Below are 21,719 nucleotides of genomic sequence, written 5' to 3'. Positions count from 1 at the left end.
CGATGAAAAATCTTGAACTTACCATCATTCCCCATGGAAGACAATATCTTCTCTCGTTCTTCCCATGGTAAGGCACTCAGAGTAGGCATGTCATCAGGAAACACTGCCCGCTTACGGCCTAGTGCTACAGCCGCCCTCCTGCAGACATGTTTTATTCGTGGTCCTCGCACTGAAGTCTCTGATGAATCACTCTCTTGACCCTAAGTTTCAGGTGTGCAAGAACATATGCATTTCTGAAGAAGGCATTCTGAGTGTACTTGGAAAATACAACAAGCACACTTAAAGAAAAAGACAGCGGTTCACACCAGATGTTCAAACTGCAGGTCACATAAGAATTTGAGAGTCAGCCATAGTTTTCACAGCCTCCTTCCTAGTGAAGATGTACTTTAGAGAACAGTAAAGCAGAACACTTATTATTTTTACTAAAGTTCCATAACCAATTTTAACCTCTTACTTCAAGGACCTGAATTCCTTAATACTATATACTCATGTAAAATGCATCAGTACCAAAACATCAGAGCTGGCATGTATAATTAGGATAAAAGAGGCTAAAGCATCCTACCAGTCTAATTACCCCGACAGAGAAGTGGATCAGGCTGTTTGAAAGCCTTGTAGTCAGTGGGACATATGAAAATAAGGCTGTATTCCCCTTTATAAGGTTCTAGAAATTACAGCACAACCAGCTTCTAATCCCTGCTGTTAAAAGAAATCGAGTAATTTAATTTTTTTCCCCAGGATTTGCCCCCCAAAGATTCAGGGGTATTTCTGATGAACAAATGTACTCCCACAAAGCTGAATTTTAGGAACAAGTCGTTTTTCCTTTATGTGAAACCGGCCAACAATGCATGGAGTGGTATAGAGTAGACAAGTGGGAGGGTGCAGAACCTGATGGCAGGGAGAAAAACTTTGGAGGTTTTCTACTCAAAAATCTATTTTCCACAATTCCTGAATATTACCACTGACAAGAAGCCAAATTCTGGTTTAAACCAAAAATAGGAACCATTACCTGAAAATGCGTCTGTATGTTGTCTACTTTTTTAGTAGCCAAAATGGACTACAGTGAGAGCATTTGAAAGAACACTGGGGCCAAGAAGGAGAGATGTGTGAGGTCCCATTTCTTTAGATGCAAAATCTCATGGGATCTCACTTCCATCCCACAAGACAGAGATCATGGCAATACGCACCTTAAACAAAAACCAGATCAGGACCACTGTCATTTTTGGATGCCAGCTTTGTAAGCAAGTGGGGTACCAGAAACATACATCAAGGGGCAAGAGATGACTATATGATTCACCATAGCCTTGCCTTTATAAGCTCAAAATACACTCGAAGAACATCTCCATCAGATTTAGCCAGAAAAATCTACTAAGCAATTACACTGCACTGTTCTCAGAAAATGTGTGCAGCTCCATCCTGAACTGACTCCAGCAGCTTTATCTCCCCCTCAACTTCTGCCCAGTGCTTCTCATTTTCAAATTAGTTACCATCTGTTGCTCTAACCATTATTCAAATTAATATGCTATTTGTTCTCTTTCAGCGTCTGAATGACATTAACAATTTTCAATCCAAGTACAAAACAAAAGGCACCATAAAGCCCTCTCATAAATAAGTCTGAAAGAATACCTGTGCTTTTGGCTGATCTGCTTGTTTGAGGGATTTGCTCTTCTCAATCTTGTACAGCTGGGCTTTAGCCTTTTTTAGGAGACTAGCCACCCTCTTATCAGTCATTGGAAGTTTGTCCGCTTGAGCCAACATAGAGCTGATGGAGGAAGTGGAATGTTTAACAGTGCTTGACGAAGGAGCAGAGAGGCATAGGGCTTTGTCTTTCTCCAGGGGCGGAACAGTGGGGCTTAGGTTTAGATCTGATTTTTCTAAGCCCCCTCTACCTTTCTTAGGCATTTTGGTTTTGCCAGCTGTCATATCTACAAGAGCCACAGCGGAAGCATCTGCCACAGGATCTATTGCTGAAGACTTCTTCCGCCCCGCAGCTTTTTTAACTGAAGATGCTGCTGCAACATCTTCATTAACAACTTTTTCTTTGGACACTCTACCTACAGGAAACAAAGCAGAGCTACTTTGAATTTCTAACCCTTTTTTCCTTTTCTCTTTTCTCGATTCGCGTTTGTTCTCTTTTTCTCTTTCTCTGTCTTTCTCTCTGCTCTTGTCCTTTTCCACACTTTTGTCAACGTCTTTATCTTTGGACAGTTCCTCTGTAGCCCTGTCTTTATTTCTCCCTCTCTCTGTCTGGGGACTTGGTGTGAACCAGGGAAAGAGAGGAGTAGGATTAGTGGATGAGAAAGGCTCAGCTGGAGTGCTGATCTGCTTCCTTGGTCTCTGGCTTCTCTCTGCTGATTCCCCAGACTGGGTCAGGGGATGGGAAGAAAAAGTAAAAGTTGAGTTTAAGGCACTAGTGGCAAGAGAACTAACAGACATGTTAGTTAGTGAGGAAGAGACAGAAGATTGAGGGGTGAGAGTTGTCAGGTCAGAGGTACTAAGTCTTCCACTTCTTGTCCTCATGGAGTGTGAAGGAGATCTGGGTTCTGATCGGATCGGGCTAAACACTCTTCTCTTTCGTTTCCTAGAAGATATGCCTGTCACAGAAGTTCCTGCAGTGGTTCGACTAACAGATGAAGGCAAGGTTACAGATTCAAAAATTCTGGAGTGGGCCTCACTTGGAGTGAATCTTGGAGCTCGAAGCAGAGGACTTCTTTTGTGCATATCAAATCTTGTTCCAGAATGAAGAGCAGAAAACAAGCGAGCTGGAGCCGTAGCACCAGATGTTGAAAAACCAGATGCAAAGCCAACATCCTCTGGAGTCAGTGGTGGAGGTCTAAAGTTATCAAATACTGGTTTACGGATGAGACCTTCTTTGGCATACTTTGCTGAGGAAAAGTACTGTGGTTCTGACCTAGAATGCTTCAGAGAGGTCCACCTGAATGTTGGTTCTCGTAGAATTGATTTCCGTTTCTCTTGCATGGGTGCAGCAGAGGTGGGCAGAAAAGGTGAAGCCAATGGTATCGTTGGAGGCATAAGCCAAGGTGTGTGGTCTGAGATGCCAGTAGCAGGCTGTAATGGTGGGGGAGGAGTGAGCAGAGGTGGAGGAGGAGAGGAAGAGGACTGCTGCTGGGACACACTTTGCAAGGTTGACAGTTTTTTAGCTGCCCTTTGGCCGAAACTCCTTTCTGACATTGAAAACCTCCTGCTTCTCCTATCACCGTTATCATTTTCTGGGGACTGAGAAATAGGTAAAGGGGTATGAGCTTCTGGAGTATTGCTGCGTTCTTCGGAAAGTGCCTGCATCTCCTCGGACGCCTGAGAGTCGGTAGATGTATCTACACTAGGACTACTAGATCGTGAGGAATCTGAAGACATCTGAGATGAGTGCTGAGAAGCCGCACTTGATTTTTCACTGGACCCACAAGATGTAGCACTAAACCTGCTGTTTGGTGTGGACTCGAGGCGAGCTATTTTTATAGGAGGATCATAGTCTTCATCTTCAATGAATCGCTTGGGTGTTTTAATGATCCGCGAAGAGATAGCACTCACAACTGGCATGATGAACTGCCGGATGTTTTTGAGCTGAGTCCTTCCCTTTCTACCCTGCAGTTTAGCTGCTTCTTTCTCAATCTTCTTTTGTGCCCCCTTTTTAGCCCTCTGCAAGAGTTGCTTAGCAATTGTTGCATCTGTCCTCTTAGTAGAAGGAATAATCCTAACAGGCTTAATCCTGCGCGGGCTCTGTCTGACAGCAGTCTTTTCTTCTTTTGTGAGTGGTGGTGTGCCATCTTTCTCCTTACGTACCCTCTGGGGTTTCTCCAGCTGTGAATTAATGATTAGTGGTGAGGCAGTCTTTAAACGTTCTGAAGAGGGTGGCCTTCCTCTCCTGCGCACAATCTGAACCGCTTTCCTCCCAATCTGAAGTTTCCCCCCAGTCTTGAATTTAGACTTCAGTGGGGAGAGTTTACCAGTTCGTAACTTCTTGATTTTTGCAGCATGCTGAAATGTAGTGGATGGTGCCCTTTTTATTTTCTTCAGATTCTCTTTTGCTTCTTTGCTCCCCTTATGAATATCGGAGATGTCCTTTACTTGTGATAACTTGAACTTCACACTACTAAGTGCTGGAGGTCTTCCTCGTTTCTTTTCCCCACTTTTAATTTCCTTCTTCTTTATCTTTTCCATGGACATGGTTTCAGACTTGCTCAGGGGGGAACACACTGATGAAGAGTCTGAGTGTGCAGCTGAACTTCGATCGGGACTGCTTCTGGGTCTCCTACGAGGTTTTCGTGGACTAGATTTCACTGAGAGGGAAGTAGAGAATGCAGAGCACGTTAGGCTTTTCTGTACGCTGTTACAACACTATCCAGGTCACATCTGACTTTACTCATCACAAGTCACATTACATGCACAGAACAAGCTACCATAATTTTGATCCACCTATGAATACAACTTATTAATAAGAACTGTACATAACAAGAACAGGAGTACTTATGGCACCTTAGAGACTAACACATTTATTAGAGCATAAGCTTTCGTGGGCTACAGCATCTTCTATGCATCCGATGAAGTGGGCTGTAGCCCACGAAAGCTTATGCTCTAATAAATTTGTTAGTCTCTAAGGTGCCACAAGTACTCCTGTCCTTTTTGCGGATACAGACTAACATGGCTGCTACTCTGAAACCTGTACATAAAAAGGTTCCACCACAGACAAACAAAACACTTCTCTTATAATAAGGAGCTTATTTTCCAAAACATATTTTAAATACAAATATCTTTCCACCAAAATAACTTTTACATTTATAAAAACAAATACCAAAAATAACTTTTTGAAGGGAACAGTAACTCCGATGAAGTGAGGTGTAGATCACGAAAGCTTATGCTCAAATAAATTGGTTAGTCTCCAAGGTGCCACTAGTACTCCTTTTCTTTTTCCCAAGATTAACTTTCTTGAAACATCATATACAAAGAATGAAAAAAGTTCAAAACTAGTTCATTTAAAAGAAAATTTTTTTCTTGGTTATCATCCACCCCCACTGCTAATACAAAGGCCACCACACCAAGAATAGTGTTTGGGAAAAGCATGAATCAAAACTGATATTTTACTAATTCAAGATTTTGTTTTGCTTTAATTTTGGAGTAAATTTAGTGCTTGTGACTACACTCAGAAGTGGTGTCGGGCATGAGTTGTGCAAGATTTCATTCACCTCTGCCAATGCACCTTAATCTCAACCTATAGTCCCCACACAGCTCTGCCAATGCATGTCAGCCATTACCTGAGACATTCACATGATTGCAGTACAAAGTCTCTCCTTAGCAGACATTGTTGTCTGGGCCAAGCTGTGTAGAATATTGTAATGGGTACATTTATCCATTAAAGTCTAGGTTAAGATGATCAAACTCATTCACTTGCAACCAAACCAAAATCTGAGCCTAGGGCTCCAGAGCTGAAAGGAAGTATAATAAGCTATTGCACCTTTCCTCCCAAGCCCTCCATCTTTGTTTGGTTTCACACAAATTCAACTGTTGAATAGTTTCATATCAAGGATGTACCATTGGCTCACTAAATCAGATCAGACACACTAAACAAAATGGAGTTAAAAACCCCAGGTTAGCCAGTGTTGATTGCATGTCAGAAGGGTTACCTTATAAAGACTTACTTTTGTGTCAGTATTTCAGAGAAATACATCATATCTTCATGTGCAAGTTATGTTCACCCATCTCCCCCTTTGGCTACTTAAGCCTACCATAGGGTTGGACACTCTCATGAAACTAGACCATCATTAGCAAAGACACCTCACCACACCACACCTTCAGTTAAGGCATAAATTTACTCCCGTTTATTTGTTAGTCTCACCTTTTAATATCAGTTTCACTCTCTCTTTCCCACAAAACTTCCCTGTTCCATGATAGACCAGAAAGATAGACCATGATAGAGCCATTTCTAAACAGTTGCCAACTTGAATCAAAAGACTGGATTTGGGTTTTATTTTGTTGTTCCACAAACACATACAACTTTTAGGTAAGATGGAAGTGTCTCTAGGTCTCCAGAAGAAAGCATGTCATATTATCAAAGTAGCATTGGAATGGGGAGTACAAGGAACTACAGTGAATCCATTACTTAATTCCATTAGAAAGGGACTCCCAGCCAAAAAACATGTACAGGATTTGTCATCTTCATAGTGGACTTGAACCTGACCAATTTTCATGGCTTCTCTGGTTCCAAGTGAAATCTCCTGTTAAACTAAAATTCAAAAATTCTTCAAAACATCCTCCTAATGGAAGAGGAAGCTCACTCCCTCAAAGTCCTTAAGGTTTTTTAGAAATGAACTGAAACCTACGTATGCCAGACTGGTACTTGGAAAAAGCAATTGTAGACTTCCTTAAATTACATCTTGATGACACTACTACGATAGTTTAAAGAGCACTGTGTGCATGCTCAATCGTATGATTTCAGGGCCATTCTCTTAAAAAAAAAAAAAAAAAGTAATGTAACGAGAGGGGAGGACAAAAAGGTTACAACTGTTTTTTAGGGCAACTGCTGCTACATACAACTGAGCAGCAACAGCATGTTTGCAGAGGGGTTTCCACAATATTCTGTTAGTACCATCGTTAGTACCGGGATCAACGGGCTGTTAAGATTGTCCACAATAGAGCTAATACCAGACAGAGAATGTGATATACAATCAGCTGGAATAGGTTGAGTACTAGTGTATTAGAGATCCTGTGAAATTTCTGCAGATGTCCATCTCCTTCCCCCACACTTCCACCCACTGCCACATACCCAGCACGTAGAACTGGAATTGAGGCAGAATGGGAGCTCCCCATGATCCTCACTTGGTATTCCTGGGAATAAATAGATTGTTGCCATTTTCTAAGATAATACTTAGTCCTGCCATGAGTTCAGGGGACTGGACTAGATGACTTCTCAAGATCTCTCACAGTTCTATGAGTCTATGATGTTTCAAGATCAACAGAGAAAGCTACCCAAGTTCACTTTAATTTAGAGGTTTTTTTGTGAAAGTAAATTTAATAAAGATTGCCCAATGTAATTTAGTATCTTCAGTAAGACTCCAACCATTACATTTCAGAAGTGAAAAGATACAACAATGTTGTAACAAATAGGAAGATTAAGCAGGTCTAATTTTAGTTCGTCTGTTTCCATTTTTGCTTGGTTTATCATTGCTCACCACCTCCTCTCATTAATAAAAAAAGACCAGTCTGTTAAAAGTCTCCTCTCACTTTAATTACACTCACTGGAGAGTGAAGAGCAAGTGAAGGACTCCAAATCCACATCAAAAGATCAGGAGGTCAGTCTTATTTCTATTTAAAATTTCTTGACATATCTCCTACTGTACTATGAAGAAACACTAAGAAGCGCTTTATATTGTGAGTGCTGGACCCTGCCAAAGAGCAGCTCCTAACGTAGGACAGCCTGGGTTAGATATGGATAAAGCACAGCCTCTCAGGAACAGCAGTTCTCTACGTGGTCCACTCAGAGTAGGACAAAAAGACCTACAATTGTTTTCCAGCAAGCTCTCAATAAAATAAGCTATTGCAATGTGAACAGGGAGAGGCATGAGTAAACCATGCAAAGTGACAACATGTAACAACTTCCAATCCTATGAGCTGAACATACCTGTGGGAGATCTGGTGGGACTTCGTACTTTGACCTCTTCATCTGAGCCAAAACCTAGGAACTGCTCATCCTGCAATGAAAGTGATTTTTAAAGTTAAAGACATGGGCATAAACTTTAAAAAAATTTAACTACCATCAAAAAATTCTAGGAAATAAAATCTATTCTATAGTAAAGCTTGTTCCTTCAGCAAACTGTGGCTAAAAAGGAAATAATATCTAGTCATGGGTGATAGCCACAGAATGCTCAAAAGAGTTGAGAGGGGAATAAACAGCACATTCAGATGAGAACGTACCTTGTACTACACAATACACTCTTCTCCACAAACTAGAGATAAAGACCCAACCCGTAGGAACTACACAGTTTACCCTAAGGCAGGAGTGGGCAAACTGTGGCCCAGGGGCCACATCCAGCCCTCCAGACGTTTTAAGCTGGCTGTCGAGTTCCCACCAGGGAGCGGGGTCTGGGACTTGCCCCGCTCCAGCCGGGAAGCGGGGTCGGGTGCTTGCCCCGCTCCGCGTGTCTCCTGGAAGCAGCAGCATGTGCCCGCTCCAGCTCCTACATGTAGGGGCAGCTAGGGGGCGCCGCATGCTGCCCCCACCCCAAGCGCCACCCCTGCAACTCCAATTGGCTGGGAACTGCAGCCAGTTGGAGCTGCAACAGCGGCGCCTGCAGACGGGGCAGTGCGCAGAGCTGCCTGGCCACGCCTCCGCATAGGAGGCGGAAGGGGGACATGCTGCTGCTTCTAGGAGCTGTTTGAGGTAAGCTCTGCCCAGAGCGCCCTCCTGCACCCCCAACCCCTCATCCCCGGCACCACCCCAGAGGCCACACCCACAATCGGAGCCCTCACCCCCTCCTGCACCCCAACCCCCAATTTCATGAGCATTCATGGCCCGCCATACATTTCCATACCCAGATGTGGCCCTGTGGCCAAAAAGTTTGCCCACCCCTGCCCTAAGGGCTTATTGGCACTGGAATGTAAGTTTTTCTACTACAATTATACCAGTATAACTATACTGTATGTGTCCACACCACATTTTTATGCCAACTTAAACTATTTCCCTTCAGAATCACTGTGCCCACACAGCTCTGTGCTTTTGAAAAATAACCACACAGCGTTCTGGGCAAATATCCCATGGTGTAATGTTCTGCTGCAAGACCCTACACATTCTGGGATTTTTGTCATGCTGCACTGTGGAAGGTTCACTGGAACCTACTGAAATTCTGGGATATGGGCTCAAACTAAAGTCCCATGATTCCTCTCCTGTCATCCCATAATTTCAACTGTTTTTTGAAAGCCAGCACTATTTTCAAACTGCAGTCGAGGAAACACTACTGAATACCGCAATCCTGAGAATCATTAACAGAAACAAACTGCTCCACCAAATGTTTCATCATTCATACTACTGAACGGCTTTGGATGGGTTGGGAGACAGACACAGTGAGATGGCTAGATGAGGAGAAGGATGAAAAAATTGAGCTGATACTTTGGCAGGGCGTTTTCCTGGAACAGCTTCACTTGATAAAATACCATTTCTGGGTGTGGCCTTCCAGCACTGACTAGTGGGACAGGACAGTGCTGCAGAACTGGGATGACCAGCAAAGGTGGCACAACGTCAGGACGCAGGCAGTTACTTTCCCTAAGATCTGTGCAGAGCTCAGTACACAGGCACAATAAAAGAACACCAACATGAGAGTTCACCTCATCAAGGAGAAGCACATGGACACTGCCATCTTGAAGCTTGCCACCCCCAATTGCTGCTGCTCAGTAGCTTACCAGCTTGGTGTTGCTAGACCCAACTGTCAAGACTGTCGTCATGCTATTGAGAGTGTGCTGCTACCCCGGGGTCATGAGGCTTGCCAGCGCACAGAAGTTTATTAATGGATTGGCATGGTTGGAATTCCCAAGTTATATTGGGGCCATTGACAGGACCCATGCCAGGGTGGACTGATTTCAATCACAGTGATTTAAATCACTGATTTTACTTATGATTTAACTCAGCAAACAGGAAACCTTGACTTAAATAATTGATCTTCATCTTGTTTGGCATTTTACCTTAGTTATTTTCCTACACAAAGGTTCATTCTCATTGGCTGTTTATACTAAACATTAAAATATGTTCATTTGCAACCAAATATAGCCATTAACAAAAAGGTACCAAATTTAGTGCACCACTATAGCTATACATTTATTTAAGCAGTTATATAGCCTGAAATACATTTATTCAGAGTCTTAATTTTTACTTTTTTTTTTTATTATGCAAGAAAGTGATTAATGACATTTATTAGATTTTTTTTAAAATTTGGAAACTGTGTCAAGCTGCATTTGGATGGAAAATAGAATTCAATTAAAAATGTACAAAAAGAACATTTTAAAACTGTATTTTACTAGTTAAATAAAGCTTCCTTAAATGTGCTGGATACATAAGCAAAAAAAGTAAGTTTATCAAAACACGTTTTGCATTTAAAACTAAAAGATTTATTAAACAAAAGAAGTCATAACTGCAGTTAGTGAATTGACGGATTGAAGTCAATGGGAGTTAGGCACCTAATTGGTGTAGGCATTTTTGAAGATCACCACAAGGCACCTACTTGCATCTTTAAGTGCCTAAATAACCTTGAAAAGCTTGTCTAGGTCCTTCAAGTTTTCTGAATTAGTAGATCCCATCCCCTCCTCTCCCACCTGTTTTTTATTCATAGATTTAAAGAGGAAAATAAGCTTTCTAGCTTTTTCAAACTTCCTGTTTCTGAACTTAGAATATTTTCTTCATTTGGACTAGTTAATTTATTCTGAATCTGCTTGCTAAATTGAATCCAAAAGTAACTAAGGCAAAAGCTTTCCTGCACAACAAAAACTGAAAATACTTACACATTTGGAAAAATATAAATACCAGCATTTGCTCCACTGTAAGACTGAAAATAACAAATACTTAATGCAGTACATGACATTGTGAAGTATTTATAAAGCATGAGTTGACTTCAAAAGTTAAAGATGTTTTCCCCCCTAATTCTGTATATAACTGTACCCTTCAAGTCATTCAAATTTGAGGAGGGTTCACACACTATTTAAATAATTTTAATAAATAAGCAGCTTAGGCCTTAACATAGATTGACATAATTTCAAATTTATTTTTAAACAGTTTATTTTTAAAAAGAAAAATTCCAATTTAAATACAAAAATCTGTATTTATTTTTTAAAAATCATCAATTTTTAACCACCCTGACCCACATTCTTTGCCCCCCCACACCAGGCCTCAGAATTTGTCAACAGAAAGGGGTATTTCTCCATGGTGCAAGCCCTGGTTGATCCTTGTGCAAGGTTTACTGATATTAATGTGGGATGGTTTGGAAAGATCCATGATGCCAGGCTATTTAAAACCTCTGCCCTGAAAAAGGGAATTTTCTCTCCCAGGTCTACAGACATTAATGGTGCTGTGATTCCTCCTGTCATCTTGGGAGATGCAGCTAACTCTCTAGTTCCCTGACTCATGAAGCCTTATAGCGGACACTCGGACAGGAGACAGAAGTTGTTGACTATATTTGAGGAGCTGCTGAATGACAGTGGAAGGTGCATTTGAAAGACTGAAGGGAAGGTAGAGGTGCCTCATACCAAGGCTGGATGTTTCTGAACAATCTTTGCCTATTGAGATAAGTGCTTTTTGGTCTGTTTTGCTCATCATCTGAGAAAGCAAGCAAGAGATCCTCACCAGTGGGTGGGAGAACGAGGTGGAGAGATTTCTGTACATTATGAACAGCCAAAAAGGCTGCCTTTCCACAAGGTGCTCCAACTAGTCAGGGAAACAGGGTAAAGGGTGTGTTTTGGTCCAACTTTCAGGCCAGAGTGTACTGGTGGAAAAGTAGTGTACTGTAACCAAGAAAATGAATGAAAGGTGTTTGTGTAAAGATATTATTAGGGAGAAGCAATACCTCAATTACATTTTTCAGTGGAGTTTTACATATTAAAAACCTTTATTGATTCATCATTATACTACAAACTTAAAACCAGTGGAACTGTGGCAGAACCATGACGAGAGTGCCAGGTGCACACAAGTTTGTGCTTAAGGGCCCACAAAAAAGCAAAAGGTAGAAGAGTAGGAACTGTTCGCTGTTCTGGGATGGAATGGTGTGGGAAGGCCCTGTCATTTGGAGAAGTGAAAAGGAGCTCCCCAGTATCCTGTGTTCTCCTCAGTGATCAGGACCAGGCTAGGCTGGGCTGGTGGCTGTGAACATAGCAACACAATGTTCTCCAGCAGAGCTGTTTGCCTCTCCTTTAGGTCCAGCATCCCTCCTCTTGAACGTCCTTGTCCATGCAGTTTGTTCAGAGCCTCCAAGACTGCTACAGGAAACCTTCCCTCCCCTCTTCTGCTTTTATGGCCCTCTGATAGAATGCAGTCATGAGGTCAGTGAACCTGTCCTTCCTTGCCCTCTTTCACTTCCTTCAGAGGTATGCCAGGCATTCAGCAGCTGATAAGATCCCTGTCTGTGAGGGCCAGAGCATTTCAGGCACTAGAAGAACAGAGAAACAGCACAAGTAGTTATTGTCCTAATACAAAATGATAAAATGTTGCTTTTTCACAATTTTAGAATGCTATTCCCAACTGCTCTGTCCAGTCTGGTGTGAGTTTGGAGATAAGATGTTTTCTACCTTACTTCCCCCTTATATAGGGCCCCTGTACCAATGGGGGGGGGGGGTTGGCTGGGGGAGCAAAAGGGAGCAGGTTAGTAATTACATGTGCACCTCTGGAGGCTATACTTACTATGGGGGATGCTACCCAAAGGTGTGTTCCCAAGAGGCAGAGAAGGATCATGTTCAAAAAGAAAATGAGCAAACCAGGAAGATACGCAGCACTGCTGTTTACCAAATTGATGCCCCCATAGCTGGTACAAGAATTGAAAGGAAGCACACCACCAATAGGAGCAGCGCCAAGAAGGCTGCATTGTCTTGCAACGTATATACCAAATAGCACACTCTCTTTGCTTTAACTTCTGTTTTATAACAACTGAAGATGAGCACAGAGAGCACTGCAAAACAAACACTCATGCAGTAACTGGTTTGAACCCAAAGGGTTAACAATGCTGAATGAAAAATAAAAATGACTACTCATTTTGAAATGCCCTTGTAGCCTAATTTTGGCAATTTACGTCATACAATGTAAAGGTGGCTAGAAGCACAAGGTCTTGATCAAACTGTGAGCCGAAGTACCTAGTCTATTACTTTTTCTCTTTCTATATCTGCTCTTACATTGTTTGGGAGGCATGTTTATTGCATTTGATGTTTTAACCCCGAAAGTGCTTCCATCTTGAATGGAGGAAGAGGTTAACCATGAAGGACAGGGAGAATCAAACAGCATGGAAAGGGGTTTAGAGAGGCAACCTATTTGACTAGTGGTTGTGTGAGTTGATAGTTAAGGGAAATAAACCCTTCTGAGCTTGAAATCTCCAGTACAGATGCCATTTTGAGCACACAGAGAGAAGAAGGGGAGCTGAGCAGGCAGGGAAGCACATAATGTCCTCCCAACACGGTGATGGTCAGCGTGGACTTGGAACAAAGTTGTTTAAATCCCCCTCTACAATTGTATTGCAATACAGGACATAATACTTACTGGCACAACTCCATTCCTCAACAGTTTCAGGCTGGGGCCCCATTTGAGATTCAGGTGGCATCTTTGGTGCCTGGGCCTCTGGCTCAGGGTTGGGTGTGCCAAAGAGACCCTGGCTGTCTGGGAGAATCTCCTTCTGGTCGCTTGGATGCCTTCCGTGATCAACTCCAAACTGTCCAAAACTCCAGAGGTGTTCTCCTTGGCAAAAATCCAGTCCAGCTCCTCTTCGTACAGGCAACTATTGGGAGCATTACAAGCAGTCCTGTTTTAGTCCATTGCATTCTTGTAGCTTTGTCGGAGGCTTCTTTGCTTTGACACAGCACTGGGCTGCGCCCCCATAGAACCGCTTTTTCCTGCATTTGTTCTGGCAGCCTCTAGTAGATCTTGGCATTCTGGTGATTGCTGCTCAGATGGACATGGATGTGCTCCTCTCCCCAAAAGTCAAGAAAGTCCAGGGCCTCCTGATGGGATCATCCAGAAGCATGGCTGCTATAATGGGTATGTGACTCGGTTTGTTAACTTGCCATGAGCTGGAATTACAAAGAGGCACACCTGGCTGCATGCCAATATTTAAATAGAAAAAGGTAACATCCAGTCAAGATGACCCCAGAGCTGTAGAGGTCCACAGGTAAACAAACAGGCCATTCCAGGTGTGAAACAATGTAGTGTGGGATAGCAATTGGAGGACTGCTAGAAGCAGTATAATTAATCCAAAACAGGGTTGCAGTCACACAAATGTTATACCAATAATACCTCATTCTGGGATAGAGTTATGTCACTTCCTAAGCAGATTACTTAAAGCAGGTTAAGACACAAGAAAAAAAAACGTGTGTGTGTGGACACAAGGCAGTTTATACTGAAAAAATAAAGTTATATAAAAACGTTCCTGTGTAGTCAAGGTCTAAGTTTTCAGACCAAAGGAGGGCTGAATCAGAGCTGAGCTCCCACACAGAGTGAAACCTTTCCAATACAGATTTTCTGCTCTATCAGCTCCATGAATAAATAGACTTATGTTCCCTTATATTACCAGTGCCTTAAACTAGGTAATTTATAAAGTTCATGTATAAGTTTATTTGGGTAACAAGAAATGTCCTGAAGCCATGCAAATCTGACCCAGACACTTCTTGGTTAGTAAAAGACCCTCAGGCCACGTCTACACTACCCGCCGGATCGGCGGGTAGTGATCAATCTATTGGGGATCGATTTATCGTGTCTAACGTAGACGCGATAAATCAATCCCCAATCACTCTGCCGTCAACTCCGGAACTCCACCACGGCGAGAGGCGGAAGCAGAGTCGATGGGGGAGCGGCAGCCGTCGATCCCATGCCACAAGAACGCAAAGTAAGTGATTCTAAGTTGATCTAAGATACGTCGACTTCAGCTACGCTATTCTTGTAGCTGAAGTTGCATATTTTAGATTGATTCCCCCTCCCCCCCGCCCCGTGTAGACCAGGCCTTAGGTTTGTCCAAGTCTCCTCCTGACAACTACCCACCCCTATGAAAATGGAACTTACCACATCCCCTAAACTGAACAAGGAAGCAAACACTGATCCTTATGAACATTGCAAGTTATCATCCAGTATCCAACTGAGAAAACTAAATTGGAAAAAAAAAAAAAAAAAGGGGGGGGGGGCAAAAAGCCATCTTTGATATACCCTCCCACTGCCAAGATCCTGGACCCATTCCAACCATGTTTCAGGCCAGGACATGAAACAGAAGTGGCATTAGTCATGCTTATGGATGATCTTTTGTCCCATGACAGAAGAGGGTGTCTATGCTTATATTATTAGATCTTTGAGTTCCTTGTCACTGTGCACCACAGTGTACTACTAACCCACCCTGAAGAGGTATATGGGGTTACTAGGAAAACAGTGAGTTATAAGTAATCCCTTCTTACAGATCACACTTGGAGGGTTGTGATGGACAACTTATCCTCCCTTATCAGAGTGCTCGCCTACAGAGTCCGTCAGACCTGTACATTAGTACCCAATCTATTCAACAACTTAATTAACCTTATTTGGGAAAATCATGACTTAAACATCAGTACATAGATGACACCCAGGTCTTTTACTCATTGACATAGTTAGCCCCATCACCCAACTATTCCCATCGCTGTTTGAGATCACCAAATGGAAGAAAAGCAGCTGGTGGAAACTAAATTCAACAATCAGAAGTGGGAAGTCTTAAATATTCTGAAGAGCTAGCTACTATACACCTTCCCATTCTTGAGCAAGCATGGACACAAATAGGCAACTCAGTCCACAGCCTCAAAGTTCTTCTGGATTCATCCCTGTTTCTCGACATTCAAATAACTACAGCTGCTGAAATCATCTTTCACCAAGAAGATAGCAGTACCCTGTTGTCAGAAAAAATTCTGGCTATAGCAATCCACCCCTTTGTGGCTCCCAGACTGGATTACTGCAATTTACTTACTCAGAAATGAGTGCTGCAGCTCAAATACCAGGCCACCTGAGGGATATTAGCCATGGAAACGCACATCGCTCTTGTGCTCCACTCAGATTGCTTTATCGTAAGGCAGTGGTTCTTAACCCACAGTGCAATCAGCACACAGCTGCGGCCCATGTAACATCCTCAGGGCCATACAGGTAATATATATATTGTGTGGATACAGCCCACTTAACACACAGATAGCTGCATATACGGCCCACAATGGAAATAGATTGAGAACCACTATCGTAAGGCATCGAGCTACAGGACAGCAGTCCTCATCTTTAAGGTCCTCCATAGCAATGGACCAAGTTACCTACAGAAGCACCACTTGCTAAGCGACCACGATCTCTATCAACAGCTACACTTCAAAGAAACTGTCAACCTCAAGCATAATATATCTGAAAACTAAGGGCAGAGCTTTCTCAGCAACTGGCCCAAAATTACAGAACTTTTTTCCAGAGATGCTTTTATTTTAGTATTTTTCTTGAAAAAAAAAAAAAAAATTTTTTTTAAAAGAATGACCACAACTCTCACTGCCTTCAGAATAAAATGCATGACTTATTTCTTCAGCCTAGCCTTTCTACAACTGCAGCAGAAAAAAGATAGGAGAAAAAAGGAGGGGAGGGGCAACTGACTAAAACACAAGCGAACCAGAGTTGGGCTAAATCTATGTTTGGATGGGAGACAACTGAGGAACACCTAGATGCTGAAATAAAGGCTGTCAGTGATTCAGTAGATGGTACTCCTTTTTGAAAAGTGCAAAAACAATACTCCAACATGGCTCGGGGCACTGTGCTGCTAAGGCAGACTTTTTGGACAACATATTAAACAAAAGCCCTATTCACTTGGGGTAATTAAAGATTTCATGGTACATTTCATAAGCGTAGCATGTTGATCCAGATGTCCTAGCCAAATTTCAACTTGGGCAATTACATTTCCCTCCCTAAAGTTCCTCTACAGTTTAAAATGATGTGGCACTCTCTACTTCCTGTCTTAAACTATTATGTATTGTTGTATGGTATAATATTACACCTCAGAGATGGCTGTCATGACCCTCAATGTACAGTTTCTATAACAGTTTAAGTTTGTAAAGAGCTCTGAGATTCTTCTGGGTAAGAGGTACTACAAAAATGTAAGTGATTAAAAATAAAAGGTAGCAACTCCAATCAATCACAGAAAAGAAAAATTCTAACCATGCCAGTACAGTACCCGACAAGCCAGTCACTGAATTAGCTTGGGCCACCTCTTAATTTTCAACTTTGCTTGATCAGGAAGACAAGATGAACCAACAGCAAAGCTTTTTTCTTGTGTCTATGGTGCAATATTTTGCCTGAAAACACAAAACCTTTCTAAGTTTGTGCCTTACATATGAAGGAAACACACTTTCCTCCTCCATTTTTTGCAGCATAGGCAACAAAACCCAGTTGCAACCACTGAAGCATCAGTGTCTGAGTTTTTGCTGAAAGGCTGTCAAACCAGTTGTTTACAGCTACCGTATGCTACTAACCTGCTTAACTGTTATTCTCAGTAGGAAATATTTGAAAAAAATCTGTATAAACTGATTGCTGAATGTGACCAATACATACTAATCTATGTTCTTAGGGCCAAATTTTGCCCTTGGACACAAGCATATAACATCAAATGACTTGAATGTGAGACGCATACATATCTGAGGTCAGAAATTGGCCCAACACGCATGCTTTTACTCCAAGAGGCAGACTCCAGATTATATCTATTTGACACAGAAATGGGACAGGGTGAATTAAGGCAATCCAGGGCTCTAGGCACAACATGACACAGAGCTCCCCATGGCTTTGCCACACCCCACTAAAAGTGGTGGTGGCAGGGACCCCACTTCTAGAGAGGCAGAAGCACAGGGCTCCCTTCTCTCATCAGGAGTCCCCTATACCCTCTGTAAAGGCAGGAGTCCCCTCTTCCCCCGGAGAGGTAGAGGTGGCAGCCACAACCCCATATTTAGCCCAGAATATGGCATGTACCTGCTTGAGATGGGTTGACTGGGCCTGCTGCACTTTTCTCCTGCCATATACAAGTCCTACAGTTCCATGGCGGTGTTGGTCTGGCCTCCCACAAAGTGCATCTGAGAGTTAACACCATACTGAGATGCATGTAGCATGTCACATATCCCAGTTACTCTCTCAGGCTGTGTGCAAACATCACTAGATCCGTTGCACTTAGTTCATGTTAACAAGCTTCTGCTTACAACCATAAGAGCTATAGATTTTTTTTTTCTTCTTCAAATGAAAGTTGAGTCTGATGTCATCACATAATTCCAGGAGCTGAAGTCATGGGCTGTATGCTATAGGCTCTTGATGGGTATTTTAAGAAACTCTTCTGCACTAAACACAGTCAGCCTAGAAGATCTTTAATCTCTCAGAATCTTCTGTAAAAAGCTAAATCAGCGTGAAAGCTTAAGTGATCTCTGTATTCTGTCTACAGTCACCAGGAATTACATTTTTAAGTTGCCATTTATTACCCGGTTACAGAGTTTGCAATGGGAAAAGTCTCCCTACATGTCTTCACACAAGTTAGGACATGAAAGGCATGTGGGGGTTAACTCGATAAAATATTTCTGGAGTCTGTGTGTTTTAACTCCTTCAGTAGCTGAAACATCCTTCAGCAAGACAAAGAAAGGTCCAACTAAAGGCCATCTCATAATAATGTAGTAAAGAACTGGACAGTTTACAGAATACTACGCAATTTTCTGAACAAAAGCCCGTTCAAAATTTCGAACCAAAATGTGTTCCATTGAGTTGTCTCTTTAAAAATAATTATGCAAATTAATATAATTTGTATAAATTCTTACTACTGGCTACTCTAAGAATAAATTAAGATTTAAGTGAATATTTAAAGGTAAAGAAATTCTTTCCTGTCTGGCAAAAATTGCCTCTGGTTTTCAGTGCTCTAATTAAATACAAAAAAAGTCACTGCATTCTGCTTTCTGTGTTGTTCTCATGGAATAAGGTGGCAATCTATGCATTTCACATACCTCTGGGGATTTACCAACAAATATACGGGGGCACACTGGTAAATCTATGAACTGCAATACTAATATGAGCTGCAAAGACAGGTAAATAATGCAAATTATATCCAGAAAGAGAAGGCCCAACACAAAATTTAGATTTCTTAGTTTCAAAAATCTGTTATATCTAAACATGGACTCAACGCTAGAAAGATATGTTTAGCTCTGATTATGCTGACATTCAAATTTATTTATAACATCTGTATAGGCCCCAAAGTAGTACTGGAATACCAGACTGCCACATAGAAATACAATTCTCTGTATTTTATGTTAAAGCACACACACACGCACACGCACACAGTATGATTGGGGGGAAAGGGAAGACAAGAGAAATTGCTAGTTTTTCACCACTACACATTCTCTTTCCAGTGCTGTGGCGCTGATGCCAGGGGAAAGGGGAAAGGGAAAAGGAAAAACACTGGGGGAAAAAGAAACACAAAGCTCAACCACTTTCTTCTACAAATACACATCAAATACATTGTCAAAAATATAAAGGCAAAATGTATTTAAAGATCTAGTTACTGTTTTACCGAAAGAGAAAAAACATGGGTTTTATGCCTAAATTTAAGGTAGATTTTAGATTAATAGAATTAAACTGAAATCCAAGCAGAGCAGTGAAAGGAATGCTGCAGAAGTGCATCACTCAGGGGCTCATATTTTGCACACAGCACTGCAATGAGCAATAGCCTTGTCATGTCTCTTCTGCCACTCCCCTTGAACACGTGGGGCTCACTGCAAGATGTAAACAATGTTACACAGAACTGACTTAGAAAGGATTAATACTTGCAGTGGGGGGAGGGAGGGGAGGGAAGTGTTCTACAAAACTGACAAAAGGAGTGGGTGTTGAAAATCTACATATTCAACTCCATCAAATATTTTAGCATGTGTTTATGCTCTCCAAACAGAGAGAGAGAGAGAAAGCGCAAGCACAGAAAAATCACAAGCTACATATGATCAGTTACATTCCAAAAGCTATCCCAAAGAGCCATTTGTCCCAAATACATTTTCCCTGATTTAAGGCTGCCAAGAACATAGATACACAGCATTTTCAAACAAACTGTAGCCTAGTACTAAGTGCAGGCAAGAAACCACTGATGCTTATTCTTTACAGACCAGAGCTCCCAAATCCTTGAAGTATTTACAGAGTCCTTTAGATCGAAGTTGTTGACAAACATGAAGGCAGATAGGTAAGTAATATATCCATTTTACAGATAGGCGAAGTGTGGCATCATGATGGTAAGGGACATGCTCAAGATGAAAATAAGTTTCTGCCAGATCCAAGAATAGAACCCAAGAGTCCAGACTCCCAACCTTTCCTCTGAACACTAGTCTATATTCCTTTCCAATTTCAGATAAGAGCCCTTGTCCTCCAGACGAGCAATGTTTCCACAATTCCCTTCCTATGTCAATTTAGTTTCACTTTCTACCTCAAGATCCCCATTAACCCTCTTCCCCTGCAGTTGCCTCAGTTCCTTTCCCTGGAGGCTAGTTTAGCAACGACTCCCAATAGCAATGGTCCACTACTTCCCCCATCCCCAATATTCCCTGCCCACAAAGCTTTGATCCAGTACTACTTTATGTCATTTCTGGCCTCCCACTCACCTCAGCAATCCAAACTGTGTCCTATTTGTCCCCATTTTTTCCACCCCAGCCACCTACAGTAGAACACCTCCTCCTCTAAAGCACCACCACAACAAACTATGGATTGAAGGCACAGAGGCTGTGTCTTGGAACTGAAGATGCACAGCTACAAGTTGCTGGGTGGGAAAGAATTTCTTATCCGACAGCAATAGGTTGTACAGCTAGGATGAAGAAAAAGAATGAGAATGGAACAACAATGAACCAAAGCTCTGAGGAAAGGAGACTGGGCAGGTTTCAGTAGGTGGAGAACTCTATGCCATGCAGAACCCTGTCATAACAGTGGTACAACGGAAGTGGAGCTCTCCAAATATTTGATCCTGAGGACCACTTTTTAAGACTTTATTAAAAAAACAAATAAACCAGCTCACTTGGCAGTCTCTCAGCCTCCCCACTGACTGGTTCTCAATATTTTATTCTGCAATGTACCTGGAAGGACTACGAACACAATAGTTCATGGCCTACAGTTCAAGAACCATTGATATAGAAACAGCAGAATTGGACAAAAACATAGTCCTTGCTAGCACAGTTTCAACCATACAGTGAACAGAGCTAAAGATAACTATTTTAAGACTCATGAGAATAGCTATACTTCAAGGACTCAACTTTCAATGAGCTATTTTAAAACTGGGGGGGGGGGGGGGGGGGACACGACAGAAAGGAGGTCTTACTGACTTTTGCTCTGATACAATCCAGTGTGGTTTGCCCATCAGGAAACTATGCAAGAAGCATACCACAATACAAAACACAATGTAAATGCACAAAAGTATTTGCAGAAAAAAAGCAGTAAGTACAAAGATTTATTTACATTATTCAACAGAAGACTATGCCCAACCACAAAGGCAAATAAATTCAGTTTAAGCTAAAATACCACCTTATACCAAACCCAAACTGCCTGGCAATTGTAGCATATATGGCATGTAAAGTCATTCTCTTTTGGTAAACCATTACAAGTCCCAAACAGGGTGAGACACCTAATAGCATTAAATACTGTGTTATTTGAACACTCTTAATTTAAGAGCATAAGAGCGGCCATACTGGATCAGACCAAAGGTCCACCCAGCCCAGTATCCTGTCTACCAACAGTGGCCAATGCCAGGTGCCCCAGAGGGAGTGAACCTAACAGGTAATGATCTCTCTCCTGCCATCCAACTCCACCCTCTGACAAACAGAGGCTAGGGACACCATTCCTTACCCATCCTGGCTAATAGCCATTAATAAACTTAACCTCCATGAATTTATCCAGTTCTCTTTTAAACCCTGTTATAGGCCTAGCCTTCACAACCTCCTCAGGCAAGGAGTTCCACAGGTTGACTGTGCGCTGAGTGAAGAACTTCTTCCTTTTATTTGTTTTAAACCTG

The 21,719-nt window shown here is 42.0% G+C and overlaps 1 protein-coding gene and 1 long non-coding RNA gene across 9 annotated transcripts in view; both read right to left on the bottom strand.

The window, feature by feature from the left end:
* KMT2A (lysine methyltransferase 2A) overlaps window positions 1-21,719 on the bottom strand; it is an 87,250-nt gene that overhangs the window by 48,707 nt on the left and 16,824 nt on the right. For all 8 annotated transcript variants that reach the window (XM_037882131.2, XM_037882126.2, XM_037882128.2 and 5 more), the window contains exons 2-4: window positions 7,631-7,700; window positions 1,624-4,295; window positions 23-200 (exon numbers count right to left, since the gene is read on the bottom strand). In XM_037882131.2, the coding sequence (XP_037738059.1) occupies window positions 23-200; window positions 1,624-4,295; window positions 7,631-7,700 (2,920 nt within the window). The remainder of the gene's footprint in view (window positions 1-22; window positions 201-1,623; window positions 4,296-7,630; window positions 7,701-21,719) is intronic.
* On the bottom strand, window positions 8,924-20,248 carry LOC122463543. The gene is made up of 2 exons (XR_006287009.1): window positions 13,232-20,248; window positions 8,924-12,134 (listed from the first exon to the last, which is right to left on the bottom strand). It is a non-coding gene; the product is annotated as an uncharacterized LOC122463543 (long non-coding RNA).

The sequence above is a fragment of the Chelonia mydas genome, chromosome 22, assembly GCF_015237465.2.
Source record: "Chelonia mydas isolate rCheMyd1 chromosome 22, rCheMyd1.pri.v2, whole genome shotgun sequence".
Taxonomy (NCBI): domain Eukaryota; kingdom Metazoa; phylum Chordata; order Testudines; family Cheloniidae; genus Chelonia; species Chelonia mydas.
This window is presented reverse-complemented; position numbering and strand designations above follow the sequence as displayed.